The sequence below is a fragment of the Manis pentadactyla genome, chromosome 11, assembly GCF_030020395.1.
Source record: "Manis pentadactyla isolate mManPen7 chromosome 11, mManPen7.hap1, whole genome shotgun sequence".
NCBI classification, from domain to species: domain Eukaryota; kingdom Metazoa; phylum Chordata; class Mammalia; order Pholidota; family Manidae; genus Manis; species Manis pentadactyla.
The window spans coordinates 29,206,456-29,233,813 of NC_080029.1; the positions used below are offsets into that span (position 1 = coordinate 29,206,456).

General features: G+C 47.9%; 1 protein-coding gene across 4 annotated transcripts in view; it reads left to right on the forward strand.

The window, feature by feature from the left end:
- The window catches only part of DPF3 (double PHD fingers 3), a 240,695-nt gene that overhangs the window by 139,592 nt on the left and 73,745 nt on the right, over nt 1–27,358 (forward strand). For all 4 annotated transcript variants that reach the window (XR_005030464.2, XM_036913301.2, XM_036913300.2 and 1 more), the window contains exons 5-6: nt 1,426–1,521; nt 9,366–9,444. Coding sequence is in view for 3 of the 4 variants with exons in the window: in XM_036913301.2 (XP_036769196.1) it covers nt 1,426–1,521; nt 9,366–9,444 (175 nt within the window). In the remaining variant the exon portion in view is untranslated. The remainder of the gene's footprint in view (nt 1–1,425; nt 1,522–9,365; nt 9,445–27,358) is intronic.

A 27,358-nucleotide genomic window follows, 5' to 3' on the forward strand; every position in this document is an offset into this window, starting at 1 on the left:
CACCCTGCTAGCCTCAGCTATGCCAGTCTCCCCCCTGGGCCTCTGGCTCTGCTTGTGATGGCCTCTTTCTGCTCCCTGGACAAGCCGTGTTCTTCTCCCTGCCTCAGGGAGTTTGCTCATGCTGTTCCCTCTGCCTAGAATACTTGCCCTTCCTGCCCCCTTCGGTTCCCATTCCCAAAGTTAAGTCTTTGCTTATCCTTTACATGTGAACCCCCTTAGGTCACTTCCTCAGGTAAGCCTTACCTGACCTTCAGATTAGTATAATTCCCTCTAACGGCCTCTCAGAGCAGCTCAGACTTGCCTGTCGCTGTTTTTACAGCAGTTGTAATTCTATGGCTGTGTATGCTGTTCAAACCTGTCCTCCCTTCACTATACAGACCATTTGGGGCCAGAACTGCAGCCATTTTGTGGCTTATCTAGCACAGCACCTGCCGTGTAGTCAGTCCTAGACCAATGTTTGTTGATTGAATGAATGAGTGAATTCTTATTTTATAACTGGGGAAACTGAGGCATGAAAAGACGATGACTCACCCAGTGTTGCACACTGAGCGCATGAAGAAGCCCCCAGGGCCCCATGCCCACTCCCACTCCTGGGGCTCTGTCCTCTGCCATAATCTTCTCTCTCTCCCTTCAACAATGAGCTACACACCTTACCCTTCCCTCCCCTACAGGGAGTGAAGTGCTCAGGTCCCTACAAGAAGGGTCTGCCATAATATGCCTTAGAATCTTGAGACACAGGGCTGAGAAATGAATGGGAAACTGAGCTGCTTAACCTGACTGTGTTGGCCACAGGTTTGCTGTGTGACGTTGGGTAGCTAAGAGAGTTTTCAGCCTCAGTTTAGTCACCTGTAAAATGGAAATTGGATTCTCTGCTGCAGTGTGACTCGGGGCTGTTGGAGAGAGATAATTAAATTTATGATCTTTAAGCTCCATTACAAGTAATGTGCTATCATGAAAATTCATCTTCCTTAGGAAAAGAATGATTATGAACAACACATTAATGTCAAATTCTGGTCAGATGAACAAGAAGTTAACTTGTTTTCATCAAACAGGGCAGGGTTTCAGAATAACAGGAAAAATTACATTAAGGAGAGTAAATTTTGGCAGACCATCTTGGGTCCACATACAAGAGTACCAGAGCACTATCTGTTTAAAAAATTCTTCTTGGGCACAACAACAACAACAAAAAAGGAAAAGGTCAGTGTTCTGGTTGGACCTGGCTGGAAGGAACCTAGGATTTAAGAGGAGCTGGTATCACCGAGAACTCAGACTCCAGGCAGCGTCTCAAGGATGCTCCTTCCCGAGGGGGGAAGCATCTTCACTTTGTTAAAACACAACAACAAAACAAACATCCCCCAAATTACCCCCTGATGACTTTTTCCTTTGAATTTTATCTCTCAACCCTTCTATTTATTGTCATTTCAGAGGGTCCTGGAAAATGATGAAAATGTAGAAGAAGGAAATGAAGAAGAGGATTTAGAAGAGGATGTTCCCAAGCGAAAGAATAGGACCAGAGGACGGGTAAGCTGGGGGTGCGTGAGGGGGGAAGAGATCAGGGAGGCCTAGGCTGGGGAAAAAATCTGGTCCTCAGGTTCTAAGTCCCACTGCAACCAGTAGAGATCATATCCATGGTCTTTCTTCCAGAATACTCAGAAAGGAAAACTCCAGAAGAGCCCTGGTCCCAGGTGATAGCCTGCAAGTTTAGGGTTGGCAAGAGGAAGAGGCAGCAGAGGGTGCCTGGAGGGGACAGTGAGGGTCTGGGGAAGGTTGGGGTGGGGTTCAGGTGAGGGTGGGGGATGAGGAGAATATGGATGTTGTCCCCATTACTTGGTTGTAAAAGAAGACTGAAAGTTTCCTGTCCCTGGGGCAGCCCCAGAATGACAAGGTCCAGACACTGGCTTTGGGGTGCATGTCACTAGGCAGAGAGCAGGGTCATGCTGGGAAAGCATGGGGCCACAGCCAGAGGTCCCTGAGTGGGCAAAACAGGGGCTCCGGAGGCTTGTGGTCCTGGAATGTGGCAGAAAAGGCCAGAAGCCTGGGGAATGTTAGAGGGGAAATCCATGGTAGAAGAGTGGTCCTTGAGGGGAGGGAGCCAAGTCTGGGGGCTGCTCCCAGGCATTCAGGTTGCTGCCCAGGGTCCTCATGTTCAAGCCCAAGCGGGTTTTGGGTGGTCATCTTCACGGGTCTGCCAGGGCGTCTGACAGCAGGCAGTGGGGAGGGACCTCTGCGGGCCAATGCTGCTTTCCATCTGGCTCCGGCAGGCTCTAGGCAGGGCCTTTACCCCTGCCCCAGATAAGAAGCCAGTCCTGGGTGCTCTGTGGGTTTGGATCCAGTGGTGATTGTAGTGCGCCTCTCTATTCCCCTGGTTCTTGGGCCTTGTGTTTGTCAGAATCAGCAGGAGAGCCTATCGAAATGCGGGTTCCCAGGACCCATTCCCAGGAGGTCTGGCTTAGGAGGACGGGGGTGGGACCTGGGAAGCCATGTTATAAGCAGTGCCTATGTGACTGGTGCTGCCCAGGCTGACCTAAGATGCTCTGACCTGCTGAGTGGCGGGGGCCTCAGGCGGGGCAGGGCAGCCCTCTGAGGCCGCGCACCTCATATGGTGGCCACCCAGCTTCACCAAGGGTCAGTGTTTTCATTATCTTGTTTTCTCTCTCTCTTTACTCCCGCTTTTTGTTGGTTTGTATATTTAAATTTTGGGGAATATGTGAATACAAGTCCTAGACATTTTATTATTTAACCTGCACATACCCCAATGTATATCTCTAACAGATATCATCCTACCAATAAAAATAACAACTAGTCTAATATCTATATCCAGTCCCTGATCATTTCCACCAGATTTTCTCAAAAATGCCTTTTTACAGGTGGTTTATTTGAAACTTAAGCCTCTTATATTCTAAAGCATACCTTCTCTGTGCTACATCCTACCACACAATGTATTTTTTTTTCTCCATGCCATTTATTTGTTGAAGCACTTGGGCAGTTCGTCTTAGAGGATTTCTCACATTCTAGATTGGGTGGGCTGGTAGCATTTAATGTGTCCCTCTATCCTCTTTATTTCCTGAAAACTGGTGGTTTGATGAGAGAGATTTGGTTTGACTCAGGGTATTTATGTCTGTATGGAAACCTTTTATTTGGTGGGAGAAGAATCTTCCTAGGTGGTGATGTGTGCTTATTGTGCCATGTCAGGGGGCCTCTGTTGTCCAGTTTCTGTGCTTTCAGTGGTGGAAGCTGATCAGATGATTTGGGGCTGTCAGCCTGATGTCTCCTTATGGAGTTCCCCATCAAGCTTTTATCCAGTTGTTTTAGCAGCCACTGACGAACTTGCCTAGACTCATGACTTCACTGGGGGCTCCAACATAATGAATATCCAGTTCCATCATTAAAGGATGCTTTAGGATGTGGAATTTCTGGGCCTTGTGTTAACTCCAAGGGGTGTGTGCCTACGGGGCTCCCTCAGCCTAAACCAAAATTTACTCGATTAGATTGTGGAGAATGGTCCTCTTCATATCTTCTCCACTCCCAACCTACATCTAGACAACTGAACCCCCAGTCGGTGGATGTGAATTGGTGTTTTTTCTCTAAGAACACCAACAACAGAGGTAGCAGCCGTTTATACTTGCTGGGCACCCCAGTGATGTCTACACCTGACAGTGTGATGAGGCTCCTTACAGTAAGAGCCACCATGTAGACAGTGACGACTATGTAGTTTATACTGGGGTCTCTATTTCTGCACACACTCCTTTATGGCAGCCATTGTCTACATGTGGCTGTTCAGCAGTTGAATGTTGCTAGTTCAAATGAAATGTGCTGTAAATGTAAGAGACACACCAGATTTTGAAGACAGTGTGAGAAGAGTGAGCATCTCATTAGTATTTTTATATTGATTATATATTGAAATGATAATAGTTTGAATATATTGGGTTAAATATATTACTAAAATTAATTGTACTTGTTTTTACTCCTTTTTAAAAATGTGGCTACTTGAAAATTTAAAGTGACCTGTTGGCCAGCCCTACTTCTTCCATTCCTGTAAGTTGGTATTATCCCTCTAGAGAGGTTAAATAACTTGCTTAAGTTCATCCAACCTAGTAAAAGAGAAGCCAGGATTTGAACATCAGGTCTATGCTTTGAAGCCAGGTTTCTGCCTTTCCTACGAAGTCATGCCTGGCCCAGTGCCCGTCATGTGGTCAATGACAAGTTTGTTGAATGAATGATTGAATGATGGAAAAAAAAGGAAAGTTACATTTCAACTTTGTGGGAGGTGAAAGAAGGCCTGAACATAGTGAGGGAGTTGGATGGGACCTAGGCTAGCTCTGGGCCTCCTTGATGCTGGCCAAGGTGCAGTTGAATGGTTCCAAGTTGTGCAGTGACACTGTGGGTGTGTCCCCTATGGTGGGAGCCAGGGGGAGGCCTGGGAGGGTGTGATGAGCTGGAGTGTGTGAGGCTGCTTCACCCACGCTGCCAGTTAAGATGCCCTTTGCAGTGGCCTATTCAAGCTGCTGCTGGCTTCTGGAGAGCACTGCTCCCATTTCTGCTGTCAGGACTGAGAGGCCGTCTCACCTCATGGGGTCTCTGGTCTATAGCATTGGTATTGCCCAGGAACTTGTCGGACATGCAGGACCCCAGACCAGACAGGTCCCTAGATGGACTGAATTGGAAACTGCACTTTAACAAGACCCCCAGGTGCTTTGTGTGTTCCTACTGAGGAAGCTAGGGCTAAGGTAATGATTATAAGAATAGCCTCTGCCTTTTTTGAATCGTGAGTTCAAATCCCAGTTCCACCACTTACTAGATTTGGGGTGAATTATGTAACCTCTGTGACCCAAACCAAAATATATAAGTAGGCCTCAGTTTCTTCATTATTAAAATGGGAGTAATAATACACAGCCAATTTGAGTGCTTAATAAAGGCTAGATATTATTAAGAGGATGCAAGCAAAGGGAACAACTCTCAGAGTGTTAACAATGGAGACTCCCTGTGGAGTGAAGGAAATTTAGACCCAACAATTATTAATTGTGTCTATGGTACCTTTAGCCCAAGAAATTCAAGCTCTTTAAAAATGCATAAAATTCCTGTAAGTCATCCATGTGAGTATGTTTGATCAGTCAATCAATCAGTAGGTATTTATCCATGCAGTGTGGTATAGTGTGGTGCTTCTCAACCTTTAATGTGCATATGAAGTACCTGGTGGTCTGGTTAAAGGACAAATCCTGATGCAGTAAGTCTAGAGGATGGGGACTGAGACTTTACTTGGTTAATAAGCTTCCAGGTAATGCCAGGGCTGCTGTTCCGAGGACCACACTTAAAATCGTACGGATGTAGAGTAGTGGTTCTCAGGTTTTTTTGATCTCAGAAATTCTTTGCTTAAGTATTGCTGAGAGCCCCCAAGAGCTACTGCTCTGGTGGGTTATAACTAGTGATACTTATTCCATAAGAAATTAAAGCCCAAAAATGTTAAACTTATGAATGTATGAGCACATGGAGTGATGACATCATCACATCAGGTAGCCTCTGGAAACCTCCACTGTGCACTTGTGAGAGAATAAGAATGTAAAATTCAAATGACATTTTAGTACTATTATAAAAAGAGTTTTGACATTGTGGACTCCCTGAAAAGGTCTTAGGGACCCCCAAGGATCCCTGAACTGCTATTTGAGAACAACTGGTTTAGAGGAACTAGCTTTCTGAGCCTGTCCTAGTTGAGGGTCTTTTAATTGCAAGAAATTCAACAGCTTAGGCAAAAACGGGAAGTATTTGAAAAGTTGCTGGTCCATTGTCCTAAATTTGAGCAATCTGAAGTTTCAAACCGCAGGAAGGGTAAGAAAATGGCGGAGAGTTAGATTTAGGAAAGAGTAAGGAACCTAGGACCTAGGCAGCTTTCTGGCCTCTACTTCCCCCTCGATTTTCTCCTGAAAGACTGCCTTTCCTGTTTTTCTGTGCACATGGGGTCTAGTTCCTGAATTTATGGGTCCCAGGTTCAAGGGGCCTGTACTAACTAGGGTCACTTCCAAGTCCCTTGGAGGTAGACTCTGATTGGCCCAGCTTAGATCAGGTGTCTACTCCTGAGCCAGCCAATCAGCTGTGGCCAGTGGGGCAGGGCCATGTGGTACAGTCACGACAGTCATGGCCCTCCAGTGTCTAAATGGGCACTAGAGTGGGGTGGACAGTTGTCAGAGAGGGAGCTGTTTCTTATGGACAGTCAGCTCTAAAGTTTTCTTTAGCAGTCTGGAACCCTAGTTCTCGCTCTTTCTTACTGGCTCTGGGACTGGATAGGTCATGAACCCTCTCAGAACCTGTTTCATCAAGGCCCAAATGGAATAATGTTATTGGCTCTAATGTATAGTGTATTGTAGGTATTAACTGAACTAATATATGCAAAAGAGCTTGGGTACTACTATGTGCCCAGTATAGTGCTAAGTATTGAAGGGTTCATAAGAAAGTACGAAATGCCATCTTTGCTCTCAGGGACCTTGCAATTAAACTGAGGAGAAAATGCCAATAGCCACAATACAATTAGAAAGCCACAGGCTTCTGACTGTGCACTAGACAAATGCAGTAAGAGTTCAGAGAAGAGAGAGGTCAACTTGGGCAAGGAGGTGAAATACTTTATTGAGCACTTCCTGTAGACCTATCACTGTCCCCTGTGGTTTTGCACACCCTTTGCTCTAACTCTCTCCACAAATGCAGTAAAGGTGTTGCTGTGCCCATTTTAGAGCTGAGAAAACTTAAACTCAGAGAAATCACTTGGTCAAAGACACAAAGCTGGTGTTTAAACCTGTCTGTCTGGTTTTAAAGCTGGTGCTCTTCTTACTCCTTAATGTGTCAAGAGGAAGATTCGTGAGAGGGTGGGATGTTAGCGGGGCTGAACCATGGATCTGATGGGGATGGACAGAGGCGAGGCTGGCCTATGACAGGGTTCAGTGAAAAAAAGATACTTTCATTGGACAAAGCAAGAACATGAGGTGAACCTAACGGTGCTGGTAGTAGGTGGCCACTGGCGGTGTCGGTGGGTTTTAGATGGCCGTGGGTGAATGAATGACTGAGGGTTCTGTCCTTCTCCTTTAGTCTGGTTGGTCTGGGAGTCATGCAGGATGGATCGGATAGGGCACTGCAGAGGTGGGGCCTCAGCTGCTGGCTTTGAGCAGTTCAGGGATCATTTGATGAACTCCTGGATGGCAGTGTGCAGTAGAAGGGAAATGCAAAGCCTAAGATGGCCTTTGCAGGAAGGAACGATAGCACTTGGGTGCAGAGAAGGAAGGAGAACCACCAGAGGTGATGAGCTCCCTCACTGACTGACTGATGTGTTGATTCAGCAAATGTTTATTAAGTGCTTCTTAATGGGCCAGGTCCTGAGACCAGCAATGGTCCAAATAGACATGTTGTACACCCTCGTGTGGGGCAGACAGAAAACCAACCAGTGTAACAATGCACATGTAATACAAAGTCAGACAAGGCTAAGTGCCAGGATGAAACGTAAAGCAGGGCAGGGGAAGAGAATGAGAGGGAGGGTCTGAATGGACATAAGGTGGTCAGGGAGGGCTTCTCTGAGGAGGTGACATTTGAGCAAGCAAGTAGGAATCCAAGTTTCCAAACTTGAGATATGCCAGGGGACTCAGCACTGCTGCCACAGAAGAATCCGTGCATGTCCCTTCCTGCCCAAAGGCCAGGACCCTGATTTTGCAGTTGAGGAAACTGAGGTACAAGGAGAGTGTGGGAGTGCTGTGGCCCTGCTGGTCAGCCTGCAGAGGGAAATGGAAGCTTCGCTGTCTCCTCCGCCCAGTGTTGTAGTCTCTCAGAGCCCCTCCCCGACTTGCTTCCCTGCTCTGAGGTGGCTGTGACAGGGGTGCGGGCTGCACACGTCAGGCTGTCCTTGGCTTTACCCTGGGGGCCGAGGGCAGCTGGGGGTGACCACACTCTGCTCTGGGCAGGCGGGAGGCCTGCCGGTGCCTCAGGGTGATTGCCAGCACCTCACAGCTCCCTCTCTGGGTCACCTCTGAGTAATGAGGGCCAGGGGAGGGGGCTGCTGGCTGTGTGTGTGCAGGGGTGGGGGCGGGGCGGCAGAGAGGAGAGTGGTGCCAGGGAGGGAAGGCGGAGGAGGAGGAATTCTGTAATTCGTTTGGGAGAGACAAGCTGAGGAAATGATGGAGGTGGTAACCTGGCAGGTGGTGTTGATTGTGAGTGTGTGTGTGAGCCTCCCAGGGCTGGGGTAGAGGCCTTTCCCCTGTGCAGCTCCAGTGACTGTGACCGTGTGCGTGTGTGTGTGGGCATCGCAGGCCTTCGACCCTTGGACTCCAGGGCCACTTTTCCAGGCCAGGCCCCTGGGACTGCCCCATTTCCCCCACACTCCAGGTTGCTGCGGTGTTTTCCTTCTCTGCTGCACCGCCCTCTGCCCCCCCACAGCCCGGCAGGCCCTTTCCCTGGAGGGGCGTTCACAGCTGCTCCTGCCCCGCGAGCGACCCGGAGGCGGCTAGGGCATACCCACATGACCAGTGTGGGCCTCTCGGAGGTTTAAGAATAAGCCTTGCCATGTTCTTGGAGCCACTGTCCGAGGCTGCAGAGCTGCAGCTCCCTCCCCGGCTCGTCTCTTCTCCCTTTGGAGGTCGAGCCCACTGCAGCCCCACCCCAGGTTATGCCGACCCTTTGTGGAGAGGCTTGTCTAGTGATGACCTTAGGCGGGTGTCAAGAGGCAGACAGAACATACTGGGAGGACTCAGTGGGAGCTCACCTGTGTGGAGGATGCCTGGCGGAGAGAGGCAGCTCCCTACATCCCGGCGCTCATGCCCTGGGCCCGGGTGCCAGGCCTGGCCGGATCGTGAGAGGCCTGAGTGGGATGACAAATGCAGGTGCAGGGTGATGCCTGCAGCTCACTGCTTGCTCCCAACATACCCATCCTGTGGCTGGCTGAGGAGGATGGGGTGGGCATCTACCTGTGGTGTCGGTGAAGCCAGAAGAACAAGGAGTTGGAAAAGTGGCTCCAGTGGAGTGTGGGAATTCGCTAGCTACAGACTTTGCAGCCACACTGTCCTGAGTTAACGTTCCGGCTCTGCCCGTAGTATGAGTGACGCAGGGCAAGCTACTTATCCCCTCTGTTGCCTTACCCTCCTATTGTGTAAAATGGACTTAATAGTAGTGCTTCTCTCTTCAAGCTGTGCAGATTTAATAAGATGATACAGGTGAGTAGCTGAGTGATTTAGGGCCAGTTACCTAACCTCTCTGGGCCTCAGTTTGCTGGCCTGTAAAATGGGGTTGGTATTGGTTTACATATCGTGATGAAGGTTGAATGAGGAGGTGTGGCAAGGTGCTGAGGGCTTTAGTGACTGTCATAGTAACAGGCATCCCATACCCCTATGTCTCCCCAGGCACGAGGCTCTGCAGGTGGCCGGAGGAGGCATGACGCCACCTCGCAGGAAGACCACGACAAACCTTACGTCTGTGACAGTAAGTATGGGCAGACACCACCTTCCTGCCTCGTCCCTGTCCCCCTTCCCTGTGCTACCCTGTGCTGCCCTGGCCGCCAGCACCCTGCAGGCTCACTGGCTCCTTTTCTCAGGCCTTGCACCCCCAGCTGGCATGCCCGCCCCCCACCTGTCACCAGTTCCTCCGCTGGTCTGGCTCCGGGGGCTTCTGCACAAGGGAGAAGCCAGCCAGGGAGGCCTCCCTACCTTTGAGGCCCTGCTCCTCCCTCAGGCAGTGCCCTCCTTCATGCCTTTCCTCTGGCTCTTTTTCTTTCACTCTGTCTTCTTAAGATTCATTCTCTATTTCTTTCTCTATTTCAAGAGTCACAAACAAAAGCATAACTCAAAATCCTCCCACAAAGGCACTTGGCTCCTGTGACTTTTCGTTTGTTTCTCTCTGATTTCCTTCTCTCTCTCTCTCTCCCCTGTCCTAGGTAGGGCAAGTTATGAATCTTTCTCTGACAATGACTTAGTTTAATAAATGGCCCTTGATCCATCTCCAGCCTTTCTTGCTCACTTCAGAAGTATCTTTTGGAAAAGTGTCTGCCTGGCCCCTGGGTTTAGGGTCTGCAGACAGAACTGGGGAGGGGCTGAGGGAGAGAGCAGCAGGGAGCAGTGGCGGTGGGGAAACCTCCAGAAACCTGCAGCTTGCTGAGGGGTGGCTGCCAGCTCAAGAGGGCTTTTGTTGTTCCTACCAGGGCATTGGGTGGTAGGTTTAAAGTCCTCCCTGCAGTGTCTTCTCACTGTATCAGGCACCGTCTGCTCATCCCATGACAAGAGCAGCACTCCAAGCCGTACTCCCTGACCATATTCCCTTCCTGTCTTCTCTCTGAGGATGCAGAGCTCTGCCGTGGGCAGAAAGGGGCTGCTGCAGTGGGCAGGGCAGGGCCCTGCATGGTGGTCCCTCCCGGTGCCCTGCCCATCTCGCCAGTGTCTGCAGCCTCCGTGAGAGCAGGAGAGAACAGGGAAGATGGGGCACAGGAAGTACATCAGGGATGGTGCTGTTTTCCTCCTCCTTCACTGGCCTCTTTTGATTTCAAAAAGTTGTTCTGTGCCCGGTGGGGTGACAGCTGGTTGGAGAACATTTTGCTAGAAGAACTCAAACTCCATGACCCCCATTTGGCTGCTTAATACACCGTGCAGATGACATTCCTGAGACGACTCCTGCAGGTAACATCTCCATCCCAAGCAGGGCATGGGGTCTGCTGTCTCTTGGCAATATCAGGAGGTACCTGCTTCAGCCTGGGTCTGGCTTCCTGGATGGGGTTCAGTTTTGTTTTAATGCATAAAAGCCTGGGTATGCTAGCTCTCTGGAGACTGGTTCTGGGTTGTGAAGGGTCCTTCAGACCCTCACAGGGCAGGCTTTCCAGTTGTGCCTGGCTGGAGCAGCCCAGCTCTCAAGAATGCCGACAGCTGCATGGGAACTGGGGCATTGACATTCAATTCCTCTTTTAAAAGCTTTATTTTCCTTATGGGATGTTCTGCTACCACAGATAGTGGGATTACTTTGTGCTCTTTCTCTCCAGTTTTCATTTAATTCTCAGCCACTAATAATCCCATATATTATCAGATACACCCTGTGTGCCCTTCTGCACCCACCTTGAAGCACCTCTCTTTGCTCCTTTGTCTTACATCTGCCTCCTTCCATGGCACCTCCATGGAGGGCCCTCAGGGGGCTCCCTCTCTGGCGCGGCTTCCTGCTTTCTGTGCAGGGCGCTCGCATCACATCCTCTCCCCCAAATCCTGTGGCTGTGCTTAGGAGCTGTCAGTGCTGTTTCTGTTTCCTGTCCCCTCCGCACAGGTCTGTTTCCCTCTTGTTTACTCTGCGGTGCTTGGGAGGCCTAGTCACAGGCCTGGTGTTGGCTTTCTGGACGTCTCAGCAGCCGATTCCTTGGCCGTGCCCACAAGGGTGCTGCCTCCCTTTCCTTCCTCAGCAGAGCAAAGTCCACCATAGATTGCCCTTCTCTCTTCTTGCTTTCTTAGGAAATTGTGTGGGCAGCTCAGTGATTAATAGACTTTATTTTTGGCTGGTGCCCTTCAGACATGTGATCCTTTGGGATAGGAATGACCTTTGGAGAGGTCATAAGGCCCATTCCCCACCCCCGAACTGAGCGAGTAATGCTTTTAATAATCTCTAATGCATCCTAAGTAGAGAAGTGTCTGGTCACTTCCTTGAATGTCCCCAGGGATGATGGCATTACCGGAAGCTGCCCTTTCTTCCATGATTCCAAATGTGCTTTGAATGATTGTTTCTTCTTAATAGGAGCTGAAATTTTTCTCTCCTACCAGCCCCTTACCTTTTGTGCATCATTTCCCCCCAAAATAGGCACATGAGCATTTTGTCTATTCTGGAGGCCTTCCCTCCCAGTTTACATTTAAGTTCAGCAGTCCCATTGGAAGTAGCACCAAGGCCAAGTGGCTCAAAGAGTAGTAGACATACTTCCTTGTTTCTTTCATACCTCGGCTGCTAACACAGCTGGTGTCAGTAGAGAATAGAAGTATTCGGCCATCTCGGCGCACTGTGCCCCGTCAGCTGCTTCCCACGCAGTGCCTGTCCTGACCCTGTGCTAATTCCTCTCCAGGTGTGTGCTCTTTCTGCTTATGCATTTGATTATTCCTTCTTCCATAAATCACTCTGCATTTGGCCCTATTGAGTCTCAATAAAGAGATACAATAATATGTGACTTCAATATACAAGATTCAATAAAGGCAAATTTTAAAGACATTGCCCAATAGTTAAATTGCATTCCCTACAGATTCACAGTCCCTGCCATTTTTGTGTCTAAGGTTTGATTTGCCTCACCTCCACTCTATCTTTCAAGTTATTTCTGGATATATTAGGCTACCTTGGACCCCACCCCCTCTTCCTGGGTTTATGGAGAGCAGTAGTAGCATCTTGCAGATGGGATTATATTTAACCCTTCCTGGTATATATTCCTAGATTTAGTTGTCCTATTATGTTCTTGGTTTAAGATTCCCTGTCAAGATGGGTGGTTGAAATATTATCTTAACTGCTAACTTCAGGTGATAGATAGTCAGCCTGTTGCCTTTCACTCAGCCATTGAATTTATTCCATCTCGGAGAAATATTAAATCAACTGAACATAATTTATTTTTACCAGTCTATGGCATGTGTAGATGAATACTTCATTTTCCAGCAAGTAACCAATCTCTATTAATTATCCTGAAAGTTTTCCAGGCTTAAAGTTCTGTTGCTTCTTTTTTGATCTCTCACTGAAGGAGAAGTATTCATAACCGACAAACAAAAGTGACTGAATATGACTGTGAGAAAGGCCACCCATGTTTGCCAACATGTGGACTTGGGCCACCTGCATGGAGACAAGCCAGGTGCTTATAAAAATGCAGATTCCTGGGCTTCACACCAAACTTCCTGCTTCAGAACCACTGGGAGCAGGCCCAGGAACCTACATTTTCTGAGAGCCCCTCAGAGGATACCTCATCAATATTGACTTTTGAGAATGACATTTTTTAACTTCATTCAAATTCAAAGGCTTCTGGTGCTCTGCCCTTTTATTATCCCCTGCTTTTTGCATCTGGAAGTTCAAGAGTCTCCAGGAATTCTCCAGGCCCAGGGCCATTGGCTTGCTTCACTGTTTTAGTTGGTTTTCTCAGAATCTTTCCTTTCCAATGCTTTCGGCATTGATACAGGCTCAGCGATCCCTTATAAAACTCAGCAATCCGGCACTTGACTTTAATTTACTTAATAGCTTTAAATCCTTACAGTATCATTAGCCCCCTTTTATAGGTGTTAGGATAATTAAAGATAGACACATGAAAAGAATTGCTGGGTTTGGGCTACTAGGATGTTTAAAATCATTTCAAGAGTTTGCTTCTTCTCCTAACTGCCCCCAGCCCTGCATTTTCTGTGAGCATCGTTGAGGCAGACTCCTGATGAGACACCCACTTTTCCGTTTTCTTTGTTCAAAGAGCGGCAGGAAGGAAGATGGTGGTGATGGGGTGATGTTCAGAGATGAACACATTGTCTCGAAGCCTTAGCCATTTAGGGAGGAGCAAAACACCCATTTGCACTGCAGCTGGGCACCAGGGAAGGGATTGGTGAAGTGGTTGGTTTTTTTTTTTTTTTGGCCCAGAAGTTAAATTTCATTCCAGTTTTTCTTAAAATTGAAAAAATAATTAACTTTCATTTTAAGTTTATTTTACTATGGGGAGAGCATTTAATATGAGATTTCCCAACAAATTTTTAAGTATACAACATATATTTTTGAATATAGGTACACAGTGTGGTACAGCAGACCTCTAAAGCTTATTCATCTTGCTTGACTGAAACTTTATGCCATTGGTAAGCAATTTCCTTTCTCCACCACTGGCAACCACCATTCTACTCTTTGGTGCCATGAATTTGACTATTTTAGATGACCTCATGTAAGTGGAATCATTCAGTGTTTGTCTTTCTGTGACTGACTCATTTCACGTAGCATAATGTCCTCAAGGTTTATTCATGTTATTGCATATTGGAGAATTCTTTCTTTTTAAAGGATGAATAGTATTCCATTGTATGTGTACACCACATTTTCTTTATCGATTTATCTGCTAATGGACACTTAGGTTGTTTCCACACTTTGGCTGTTGTGACTAGTTCTGCAGTGAACATGGGAGTGCTAGTATTTCTAATATTTCCTTGAATCCTGATTTCAGTTCTTTTGGATAAACTACCCAGAAGTGGGATTGCTGGATCATATGGTAGTTCTAGTTTTAATATTTTGAGGACCCTTTGTACTGTTTTACACTGCAGCTGTACCATTTTGCATTCCTCCCAACAGCACACAAGGATCCAATTTCTCCACATCCTCATCAGCTCTTGTCTTTTATTCCCAGTTTTTTCCTGATAATGTGGTAGCTCCTGCTAACCGTGCTTACACATGCTGAGTGCTATGTTAAGCATTTTCATAATCATCTGAATCCTCACAATAACCTTGAGAGGCAGGGGCAGTTGACCTCAATGATCTGTGAACAAACTGAGGCTCAGACAGGTGAAGGGACTTGTTCAAGGTCACACAGCTGATTCATGCTAAAGCTGGGATATGAATCGTGGTTTCTCCAATGCTGGAGCTGATAACACTGCAGGACATCTCTACCTAAGCTGCTGTTTAAATATGCCCTCCTATCCTGGAGTTTGTTTCTCCTGAGAGTTAAGGAAAAAACATGTTTTAAAAGTGATTTAATGACCACCCATATCTTATTTGAGAGGTGAAGCCATGTCCACTTTCACCAGGTGGCTTCTAAGGTCAGGCAAGGTGGAGTCAGGTAATAATTGTAATTGAAATAGAATGGAATAGCTTTTTGTAATTTTGAGCCGTTTGAATGTAAGTCTATTAAAATCACCCCCACCCCAACTCCAAACTGGGTGATTAGGGTGGCTTAGTAACAAAAGGCAAACAGATGTGGTTGAAGCCCTCTTAGGAGCATGGCTCACCTCTGAGTCATCTCCCGTATTCACACACCAGGAGTTGGTCCTCCCAACTCAACCCCCGTCAGTAAGGACTTTGTTCTCCACTAACTTCACCCCATAGACACGCATTTTCGATTGTGTGGCCTGTGACTGAAAACGTCATTCCAAAGTGTGGCATCTCTTCTAGAAGCCCAGCAGGGGGAGCGGGGGTATAACTATGTCCGGTTGGGGCAGTGTCCGAATGTGGTGGAGGGGCTTTCTGCTTTTCTTGGTGGTGGCATATTGGAGGGAGAAGGGTACAGGGCTGAAAGCAGGCAGTCTGGGGGTCTAGTCCTATTTCTGTCCTGCAGTGGCTGTGGCACTACTCTACTCACTCGTCAGTAAGGTGGCTCCTTGAGTCTCTAGGCCTCCTGATTAGCACCCTTTCCCCACACCATGGGCTCCTTTCTTCCCAGGCAGTGGCTTAACAGTGAGGCTCTCCGCCCCCGTGACAAGAGGCTGGACTGTGGGCTATCAGGGGAACCCCGCTGTGCATGGCTGTGGGGCGGGTGGATTGGCATATGGGGCAGACACAGATCTGCTTGGACTTGAACCTCCTTAAAGTTACTCTGATTCCCCCATACCTGAGAGCACAGGGAGAACCAGATGACTCTTGCAGTCTTAAAAAGAATTTGTTTTGAGGGCATTAAGGCCCTGCATTCTCTAAGGTTCATATACTTTTAGCTTTGAGCTGCAGTGGAAAAGCCAATAACATGGCCTTCAGGCTGGCTGCCCTTGTTGCTGAAGGGAAGCTGGGCTCATCACTCAGTTGTCTGTGCTGTTATCTTGCAGGTCCTTGCATGGTGTGCGGTGGGGGAGGATGGGAAAGGCTCCGTGCCCCAGAAACTTGATATGTGGAGCAGGGCCTGTGGCATGGGATTGATCCCTGGAGACTGAGTGCATTTGTTATGGCAAAGCTGGGTCTGTTTAAATATTTAAATGCCATTCTGCCCTGGACACAGGTTGCAGAGCGCCCAGCAGGGCTGGCCAGAGGGAAGCTGGAGAGAGGCCACAGTTGCTCTTTGATATTCGCACCGACTTCCCCTTCCTCCTTTGCTCCTGCTGCCCACCCTGCTTCCGGCCCTGACCGTCTAGCGCTCTCCAGAATCTTGCCGACTGACCACCCAAACCTTTGCCTGAATTATTTTGTCATCCACTGAGAACATTGTTCTCAGCTAGCTATTACTTAGTGCAAACTTGGTGTCAAGTAATTCCTATTACGATGTGGATGACAACAATAACAGGGTAGATATTAACTCTTTTTACTTTTTAAAATAACTTTTTTCTGTGGAAATAGTATATGTTCACCGCAGAAAAATCAGAAATCACAGATAAGCATAAAGGGGAAAATAAATATCACCTATAATTTTACTCCTTAGAGATAGTGTACATTTTGTCTTCTATACTATTTTAGGGTCCTCTGTCTTTGTCTCTCTCCACACCTACACACACACCCCCTAAATGAAACATACAATTTTAGCACATCCCTGCATTCAACAATACATGAGGAACATCGTTCTATGTCAATAAAGACATTTTTATGATGACATTTCGGGCTATGCGGTGTTCCATTATATGGACATGCCCAGTTTGCTCAATCAGTGTTCTACTTTTTGGATGTTTAGGCAGTTTAAAATTTGTTCACTATTCAAAACAGTATTGTAGCTCTGTCTTCGCATGATGCTTTTGTTATTTCCTGGAAGCAGAATTGAGAGGTCAAAGGGCCTGGTGCACAGCCTTTGATTTCTCTTACTTCAAGGCATGGTGGGGCTAAGGGAAGTAGGCAGAAAGGTGACTGCCGCCCAGGGGGAGAACGCCGGGTGAGGAAGAGTGTGCTCTGACTCGGCAGTGAGAAGGCTGAGGTAGAACTGTGGCTCTGCTGCTTGTTAGCTTGCTATCTAGGACTTGCTGAGAGAATCATTTTGCCGCTGGGCATCTCCGTGTCCTCAGTGTGCGGTGGGGATGGAATGTGGTTGGGGAAGCAATAGGTGATCATGTATTTAAAAATGTTTGCACACGGTATGTGCTTAATGTTTCCTTCCACCTGTGCCTTCTCCTTATTTCCTCTGTCTCCAGTAGAGTTGGAAAGGTAAGGCTGACCTCATGTGAGGAGAGCGTATAGCACCCAAGGGTGTTTCAGTGTGTGGGCAGTGAGCCCTGCAGGTATTCAGGGGAGGGAGTGGCCAGGGGGTGGGGGCTGGTGTTTCAGAGGGTGCTTCCCTAGGATGCCAAGCAGGTCCTCAGGGAGTGTGTACTGAATTTGTTTCAGTCTCCAGGGATGAAGGGGTATGTGTGGAGTTGGGGGCCAGGTAGTGATAGTAATGGCCAAAGTTTGTTGACTTACATTATGGGCTTGGAACATTCTATGGTTTTCACCTATATTAGTTCTTTAACACTCACGAAAGTGCCCTGAGATAGATGGTCTCATCCTCTTCATTCTATAGTTAAGGAAACTGGGGAGAAGAGAGGTTAATTAACTTTCCTGAGGCCACACAGTGAATAAGTGGCAGAGCCTGGATTTCATCCCAGTCAGCAGTCTCTCCATCCTTCCCCTGCAATCTCCCTGTCATCTCTCCCCTCCCACCTCAGTCACTCACCTCTTTCTGGAATCTGCTTTACCTTACACAGACCTTTGCATAGGCTACCTCTCCTATTGGATGATAACAGTGTCTGTCCATCCATCCGTCAGGCTGGGCTGTGAGCCTTCTGAAGGCAGGGACCATATTAAATCCATCTTGCATCTCAGAGCGAGCACAGTGCTTGCTCCCAGAATGTTGGTGCATTGGGATGCACATGCCAGGACGGAAGCTTGGCCAAAGCAGTATTGGGGTAGGAAGACTTGGGGTGCAGAGTTGGACAAGGAGAAGGATGCTGGGAATGCCCGGCTGAGTTGCTTGGAGATTGCCTCACCTAGTCAGTGGTGGGCCATTATATCCTGGAGACATCTTGGGAGAGGTTAATGTGTAAGATCAGGTGTTCAGGGGAGAGCAGCTGAAGCTTGATGGCTGAGAGGAACCTTTTCCAGGCCACTAGAAGACAGGAAGTCTGGGTGGCCATGACAGCAGGAACAGAGTGGATGGGACCAGCAAGAAAGACCTTATGAAGGGAAAACCCACAGAACACTGGCAGGGGACAGGCGGTACAAGTGAGAGGGAGGTGGCAGCGATGACCCTCGAAGTCCTGAGCCTGGGCCGTGGAGGCGTGAGGGGGCCTAACTGCAGTATTCTAGAGGAGGAGGTAATTGTAGGGAGTGACGGCATTTGGGTACATTCATAGGTGGAAATAGCAGGACATCCGGGCAGAAATGTCTAACAGAGGCAAACAGAGACATTTTTTTCCCCAAAGGGTGTGAAGAACTTAGAGCAATATTGTAGGCAGATGGGGGCCTACCTCAGGGAAGGGTCCGTGGGACACACGAAACAGGTCGGGACTCACAGGTGAAGCCTGCTCTGCATCTGAGGTGGCCTATGTCAGACATTCACCTAGAGATCCCGAGAGAGAGCACGCTGGTCAGATTACCACATGTTTGGCGGTTGCTACATTTCACAGGGATATGCCTGGTTTTTCACCTTTTTGGTTTAACTTCCCCACAAATGTTGACAATTATATTTATTATTTAAATTACTTTTAATGTAGGATTAAACAAAGAAAAATTTTACTCTTTAATTAAGGACATGCTGATATCAGACTCACTAGAATAAGTCGTGAAAGAGGCCATCTCTAAAAGGATGGTGGTTAGAAGAAGATGGTTCTTGAGTCGGAAGCCCAGGGTTTGAATCTTTGCTGTGTCACTTCCTAGCCATGACCTTGGGCAAATCACAAAACCTCTCTGAGCCTTGGTTTCTTTTTCTGTCAAGTGACAACAGTAAGATTAACCTGAGAGGTTTGCAAGTGGGTTAAATGAGACTGTGTGGAGAAACGGTTAGCTCACTGCCTGATGTGCTCAGTAAATACTCTTGTTTTTATACCCAGTCAGGAAAGAGTACTTATTTCACACCTAAATTGGGTCTTTGGTTGTGTTCTGTGGATGGGCTGCTGGAATTGTCAGGGACCAGGGAAGTGATCTGATAAAAGTAAATGAATTATCAGAAAGAGCTAATGTTGGTTGAACATTTGTTGTGTGCTGGGCACAGTGCTCAGTACTTAATAAGGATGAACTTGTTCAATTCTCATGAAAAAACCCCTGTGAGGTATGAACTATTATTATCTCCATTTAACTGACAAGGAAACTGAGGTTTGAAGAGATTAATTAATTTGACTAAGGTCATATAATTTGCCCATTTAATGACTGAGGAAGGTGGCCTCCGGAGTTCACTCGAACTGTGTTAACCTGCTTCTCAGTAGGGAAGGTAGGAGTCCCACTAACACATTTAATGCTGTGGTTTGTGGAGTTTCTGCATTTCCCTCCTGGGATCTAGATTCAGGTTATATAGTATTTTGAAGTGAAAGATTTGTTGTTTATCTCTGTTCTTCCTGTTTTTTCAAAACCAGAGTCACACTCACGTACAGCAATTCCTAAAATAAGCAGAATGCACTCCCTTGATGAAAACACAGGACTCGTGGATCATGGCATTTGATAGATCCTGGCTCTGGGCTCGTTCCTAATACGTGGGTCAGTGCCAGGCCCTGAGCAATGTGGCTTTGAAAAATCAGGATGTTATGTCCCACCTCTTTTCAAGCCCTCTGTGCGTCTATCCAGAAGAATTCGGTTTAAAAAAAGCATCAAGGGTAGCCTGGAAGAAGAAATGAAGCCACGAGAAGGCAGCTGCAGACCTGGCTTGGTGGAGCCAGGGAAGGGGTGTGGGCAGCCCCTGGGTGGATCTGTGGCTAGGAGCCTACCTCATTTTTCTATCCCAGTTGAGGGGATAATTGCTTTAGGAGGCACACAGGACTCAGGGGATCTAGAGAAAACAGAGAGATTTGTGAAGTCCTAGAATAGATGGACTTAGAGATCATCTGATCCAGCCACCATGTGTTTTTTTTTTTTGATATATATATATATTTTAAAAAAATTTTATTTTGGTATCATTAATCTACAATTACATGAAGAACATTATGTTTACTAGGCTCCCCCCTTCTCCAAGTCCCCCCGACATAACCATTCAGTCACTGTCCATCAGCATAGTAAGATGCTGTAAAATCACTACTTGTCTTCTCTGTGTTGCACAGCCCTCCCCGTGCCCCCCACACACTATACATCCTAATCATAATGCCCCCTTTCTTTTTCCCAGCCCTTGTCCCTCCCTTCCCACCCATCCTCCCCAGTCCCTTTCCCTTTGGTAACTGTTAGTCCATTCTTAGGTTCTGTGATTCTGCTGCTGTTTTGTTCCATCAGTTTTTTCTTTGTTCTTTTGCTCCACAGATGAGTGAAATCATTTGGTACTTGTCTTTCTCCGCCTGGCTTATTTCACTGAGCATAATACCCTCTAGCTCCATCCATGTTGTTGCAAATGGTAGGATCTGTTTTTTTCTTATGCCAGCCACCATGTTTTACACATGGGGAAACCAAGGCCCAGAAAGACATGGGATTTGTCCACGGGTGTCTAGCTGCTTAGTCTGAGAGCCATGGCCAGACCCTCGGCCTGCAAAGGGACATCCATACTGCTGGCACCCAGGGTGAGGGAGGGGAAGCCCATCTGGACTGGCTCAAGAGGAGCTTCCTGGTGCCTAAATGTTTCAGGGTTGGATTAATTTTGAAGTCACCACTCATCATTTGAGCCTGGTGGAACTATCATTGGTTCTTGAGAACAGCTTGAGCGTTTAAAGTAGGTGTAGGGACTAACACTCCACCCTGAGTACACAAATCTGAGCCGGCGGCTTGTTGAAGTATCCCTGCATTTATCCCATGCTGAGTCAGGGCACGGGGTTTCTTGCCTGGGGTCTCTCCTCAGCCAGGGGATTGGTTGTAGGTGTTCCTCCCTCACCCACAGGGTTCTGCAGTGAGAAGATGGGCAGTAGTCAGGAAGGTGTGGGGAGCCCCAAACATCTCCGAACCAGCCTGGTAGGGCATGATCTCGTGTCAAAATGGCCTCCTTTTGTATCTGTCCTGGGCCCAGCAGGACACACGATTCGACGCAGAAGGGCTGAATGGAAGAGAATTTGATGATGGGATGATTATGGAGGTGTGGGTGGGATAAAGGTGCCAACAAAGGAGAGGGGTAGCCTCCCCACCCCGAGTCCCGAGTTGCAGGGAGACGTGGTTCCAGGAGGGCTGGAGCTGTGGAGGGCGTAGTCCCTGCTCCAGCAGGCCGCCCAGGCAGAGGCGGGCAGGGCACAGGTCCCATCTTCCCTCTTCTCCCCTCTGTTCTGCCTTTGCTTCCCGCTGGCCAAATTCTACCCGATGCAGAGGGCAAAAGCGGGTGGCAAATGAGAATAACCAGGGCACCTTTTGGTCTAAGCTTTGAAGTTGGACAGACCTGAGTTCAAATCCTGGCTCTGCTTTTTAGGGGGATGCTTCATTGCTCTCAGGCTCAGTTTCCTCATCTGTAAAATGGGGGTGATAATCTTTATCTTGTGAGCTGTGCAATTCAATGTAGGAATGCATGCCTGCCTGATAGTCTGTAAGTATGATGAGTTGGGGGCATCGGCAGGTGACAGGCGCTGCTGGGTTGATTTTACAGATGAGGAAGTGGAGCTGCAGAGAGAGGTAAGTAGCCTCCTCAGGGTTGTGTGGAAGTGCCGTGGGGCAGAGCTGGGAATGAGATGTGCCTGGTGACTCCCAAGGCCCAGGCTTTGTCTCCTGGACGCTCATCCCGTAATTGCTTTCAGTTGCTGCTTTCAGTCTCTCGGAAACCACTGGCTCAGATACCCACTGCGTGCTCCAAGTTGGGCTGATGAAAATGTGCCAGAGTCATTAAGTTATCAGTGGGGAAGGCGGCCGCCTCTCCCCCGCAGGAAGGATTCTGCTGTCTGCTGCAGCGGCTTTGTTCACACAAACTGCCCCTGATTCTCCCTCCTCCCCCTCTTTCTCCCTCCGTCCTTCCTCCTCTCCCTCCTCCCCCTGATCCTCACACAGGGCGTGAGTGGGGTAGAGTTGGAGTTGGGGGCATGCTCTAAATATTTGGGGGCCACGCTGAAGCTATTCCTCACTCCAGACGGGAGGTCCTGCCTGGAGAGTCCAGCTCTGGATTGGGAAGTGGGCAAGCACTATTCCTGCAGCTTGACAGATGGGTCCGCCCCGGGGGGAAGGAGAGAGAGGAAGGCAAGCTGGACCCTCCTTACTGTCACAGCCCTTCCTCTCCACTCGTGCTGTGCCAGGAACACAAAATCCAGGTGCATGCTTGCCAAGGTGAACAGAAGAACCGTAGGTTGTGCACAGGCGGGGTTGGCTGGTCCCAGGGGTGACGGCTTCAGAGGTGCATGACGCAGAGGAGCTTGCCCTGGGGAAGGAGATTGGAGTGGGAGGATGGGGGCACAGCCCTCGCTGAGTGCTTCAGCAGTCTTGGGGCTCAGTCTGATTCTGCACGACAGATAATTCCAGAGTGAGAGTGCTGACGTGATAAAAGGATAGCAGATGGTTGTGATACTTTTATTTTCAGAATATATCTTACCCCACCCTCTTTTTCTTATAGCTCCACCACCCCAGAACTTCAGATGTTCCTCCCCCTGCAACCCTTTTGAGTTTATTCCCTTTGCTGATCCACTTTGATAGCAGCGAGGCTAATAACAGCTGACAGTGGCTGAGACTTACGTTGAGCCAGGCCCTGTTTTAAATGTATTCTCTCATGTGACCTCTTAGCTGTGAGGTAGATGGGCTGTCGTGATCACCCATGCTTTCCAGAGAGGATGCTGAGGCACAGAGAGGTATAGCAACTCACTCAAGATCACATAGTCAGTAGCAGACTGGGCCCAGATTTGAATCTAGACAGTTCAGATCCAGCCACATGCTTACCCACTACTGATCCTGCCTCTCCCAAGGCAGGACCAACCCAGAACTAGGGCCAGAGCAGTATGTGGCACTGTAAAGACCACTACTGCTAGGTTAACTGCCAGGCTTGCAGGGTTACCTCAGAGGGGAATTTTCTCCTGACAAGGGCTAGTGGGGTCCTGTGTTCACTGTGGCAGCTCTGAAGCTATCAGGGCTATCAGATTGGGTGTTCAGAGGAACTTGGGCCCAGATCTCCATCCTTAGCTCCAATAGGTTTCTAGGACTGGGTGTATAATTTATGGGGTCCACTACAAAATTAAAATGAGGGACCCTTTGTTCAATAAGTATTAAGAATTTCAAGATGGTGATAGCAAAGCATTAGATCAAGGGTGGGGCCCTTGTGGGCAAGGCACCCCGTCTGCATGCACATGAAGCTGGCCCATAAGTGTTCAGAGTGGCAGGGAGATATGATTCAGTAGTACTAGATTTTCCTTTTCTTCCAAGCCTGTCAAAGCAGGATTTCCAAGGTATCTCTTTCCATCTAAAAATCGTCTGATCCAGACGCAATTCAACCAAAATGAATCTTAGATATCTCTTGTCCCTAGGATTCGAAGTCACTCGAAGGACTGGTGCTTGGGTCAGAAGCTTTGTTTTGGGGTCATTTTGCTCCATTATCTCCAGTCCCTCCTAACCCTGCCTTTCCAACTCCCCTCCCTCCTGCCTCCTTCCCTTTAGCCTGTGCGCCTGCTTGTCAAGGATCTGCTCTGCAGAGAACAAGCTCTACTCACCCTCCCTGTCTGTGCAGTGCCTGCCAAGCAGCCTCCCTGGTGGAGCCGTACTGGAAGGAGTGGTCCACTGGCCCTGTACCATTTCCTCATTTCCAGGAGCATCCTGGCCTCTGTAGTCTTGTCTCATCCTCCAGGAGGTCACGAATTCCCTTCTCACTAAGGTGAACTCCTAGTTGCCAAAGCCGGTGGTCTCCTTTCAGCCCCCATCCTTCTTGACCCTTAGGCATCTGACATGATCCTGGCTCTGCCTCTGTTCCCAAGTCTACTCATCTGTAAAATGGGGGTGTGGGTTGCTGTGAGTAGATTTACTAGAGGCACTAGAATAGGCCTGGCGTGTGGTGCACACTCAGTAGCTGGTAGCGGTGGCCGTGCCTGGTGGGATCATTGTTACTGTCATCTGGAAACCTGTTCCTCTGGATTATGTTGGTCACTCCTCTGTGAGTCTTTCTTGACCACCTTTAAAAAAAACAGTTTCTCTTTCCTCAGCAGACTCCTAAGGTACACTCTGTGCCCACACCTTTCTTCTCTCTTCACAATCTCTCCTTCTCTCCATACCCTTAACTCCCATTGCCACCCTGCCGACTCCAAAATCCATCTCTCTTTCCCAAGCTCTAGGTGTGTAAGCCAACCGCACACTGAATTCATCCTCTTCTCTCCTTAAATCTGATTTTCCTCCCATAACCTTCTACCCAGTCACCCAGGTCAGAAGCCTGGGTGTTTTATTGTGTCCCTTTGCTACATCGAGAGCCAACCACAAGTCAGGCCCCAGGGTGGATCCTGGGGGTGCAACAGTGTGCAGATGCTCAGAGCCTGCCACGCCTGCTGCCATGGGAGAGGCACATACTGGTACATGATTAGCTCCAGTAACAAGCCAGGGTCCTAATATTGATTGGAAAGATTTCCCTGGGGAAGGGCATTTGAACCGAGATCTAAAGGATGATGAAGCATTAAATCAGGCAAAATGGGGCTGGGGTACATTGTAGGCAAAGGAGAAGCTTGTGCAAAGGCTCTGTGGTGGAAAGAAACACATTTAAAAAGGCAGGAGGCAGGAGGGCCAAGAAGGTGGCAGAATATGGTGTTGAGTGAGTTTGGGGAGGTGGGCGGCTGGACAGTGCATGGACTGGAAGGCCGGGTTAGTGTTGGATTCTCTAGGCTCCTCTGTGCTGCTTATGCCCACCCCTTCCCACCAGTTTCTCTCTGCTTAACCCCTTTCCCATATTGAAGTCCTCATTGTTCACACATAGAAAATTAAAGTAGCCTGTTGCCATCTTCAAATCCATCTTCTGCGCTTTAGTCTTAGTGGTATTTTAAAAATGTAAATCTGATTAAGTTGGTCCTGAGGCCACAGTCCTCCCCTGGCTCCCCACTGTCACGTCCTGCCAGCTTCCTCTCTTGTTAGTCCCCTCAAGGCCACCCCCCACCCCGCACTGGCTCTACTGAATTTCCTGCACTTCCCCAAAGGTGCTGGGCGGAATGTGCTTTGGTACCTCAGTGTCCTTGCTGCCTTTGTCTCCTGGTGAGGTCCTGCTATCTCATGAGCTAAAGCTCATCCCCCTCCTTTGGGGCGCCGTCTCCCCACTCAAGCCCGTGAGTGGGCCCCCCTCTTTGCAGAGCACATGCTCACCCAGTGCCTTTTCTCCACCACCCTCCTCGCTTATTGTGCGACTCCTCTGCTGGACGGTGAACTCCTGGAGGGAGGGAACTGGGGCTCATTTATCTCTGTCCTTCTGGTGCCATGGGTTGGGCACACATTAGGTATTTAATAAATGTTTTCTTGAAGACCTGGTGATAAAGGAATAACATGGTATAAGCAGGTGGTGAAAAACGAAGCTCCATCCAGAGAGCTCTGCATAGAGGGACCATGCCTGAGGGGTCTGGCTTCTAGGACCCCCATGTGCTGTCTGGTTCTGGTTCTGTTTCTTCTCATAACTGAACACAGATCTCAGGGCTGCCCCCCACTGCTCCTGCCACCACTTGCATCCTTCCAAAAGAGTAGGTGGTCACGGTGGGCAGAGTCAAGCCTAAATACATTCAGTCTTCTAGCAGAGTGGTTCTTAAACTGTAGTGTGCCTCAGAATCATGTGGAGGGCTTGTTAAAACACATATCGCCAGGTCCCACCCCCTGAGCTTCTGATTCAGTAGGTCTGGGGTGGAGGCCAAAAATTTGCTTCTTTACCAATTTCCCAGGTAGTGCTGGTGATGCTGGTCTGGGGCCTATTTGAGTCTCTTTTCTAGCAAAAGAATTTGCTCTAAAAATAAATACTCTCTATGGTGTTGGGGTAGGAGATAAGGGAAGCTTTTTGCTTGGGCTTGCTTTTGTAGGTTTTAAGAACCATCAATATGAGATTGATGTGGATAGATGCATCAGATTATGTATACTTACCCCTCCTCCTTCTCCTGGCTTTCCCACCAAATTTTCTGTTTTCATTCATCAGCTATTCAATGAATATATGTGAAGGTGTAACATGTGCCTAGCAACATAGGAGGTGCGTTGTTGATGCCAAGACAAAATCAATAGCAAACTGTCTTTAAGAGAGATCCTCCCATGCAGACATTAACTGTCATTCAGGGAGAACAGAGAAGAAATGCCTTCTTAGAGGGGTGGCGAGCTCTCCATCCCTGGAGCTGTCCCAGGGCAGGCATCTAGAATGTTCCTGGGAATAAAACAGTTTGATAGTTAGACCACTTGACTATTAAGATCCTGAAATTCTGTGAATAAGGAAGACAGTGACTGATGGGAATAAAATGGCTCAAATGAAATGCTATGGAGTTTGCAGACCTGCTGAGGCACTGAGGCCTCATGTACCTAATTACTATCCTTCCATTATACTATTATCCTGATTTTTGATAAACATTTGTTCCTCACCAACAGGATGCCTGGTGACTAAATGGCTCTGTGTCCAATGCCCCCATAATTTGTTGTTTATTGACCTCATATCACTGAAAGGGTTAAGGAGAAAAGCCACGAGTAGGCCTGGAGTGTGCATTGGGGGCCTCTTAGGTCCCACTTCCTAGGTTAAATGCAGTTGAGATGTGCAGTGCCTTTTTATGTTTTTGTGATTTATACAACAAAGAGGGATTTGGGGCACAGGGATTGAGAGAGGATGTAAGTAGCTAATTGTAGGACTTGAATTTATAGTCACTAGGTCAACAACTTGAATCTCAGACTCTCACCTTACTAAGAAATTCTAGCCAGTTGCCAGATTCCGTTTATGATGTAAGGGTTACAGTCCCCTTTGCAGGAGGGTTCAGCTCTTAAGATGTGGCAGACCAAGCTAAAACCTTCACCCCTCACTACCATTTATTGGGAATCTATTATGTACTGGGTGCTGAGTGAGTTACTTTACAAATTTTATTTATAATCTTTCAAGGTAAGTAATTCTATCATCATTTTCAGATAAGAAAAAAGGCACAGAGACATTACGTGTCTTGTCCAAGTTCACATAGCAAAACTCAATTCATTTTTAAAAATCAACATAACCATAAAATTGAAATGTGATAGAAGATGGGCCAAAAACTATAGATCTATCTCAAGTCTGAGTATAGATAGATGCAAAATGCAAGATTAGAAAATAGAAAGTGGCAGTATATCAAATGGACAATATACTCTGACCAAATGGAGTGCATTCTAGGAAGGCAATAATGGTTCAATAATAGGAAACATTAGGAAATCAACATAATTCACCATATCAACAAAGTAGAGTTATGTATTAGTGGATGCTGAAAGGGCAATTGATAAAGTTCTCTTATAATAAAACCATAAAACAGACATA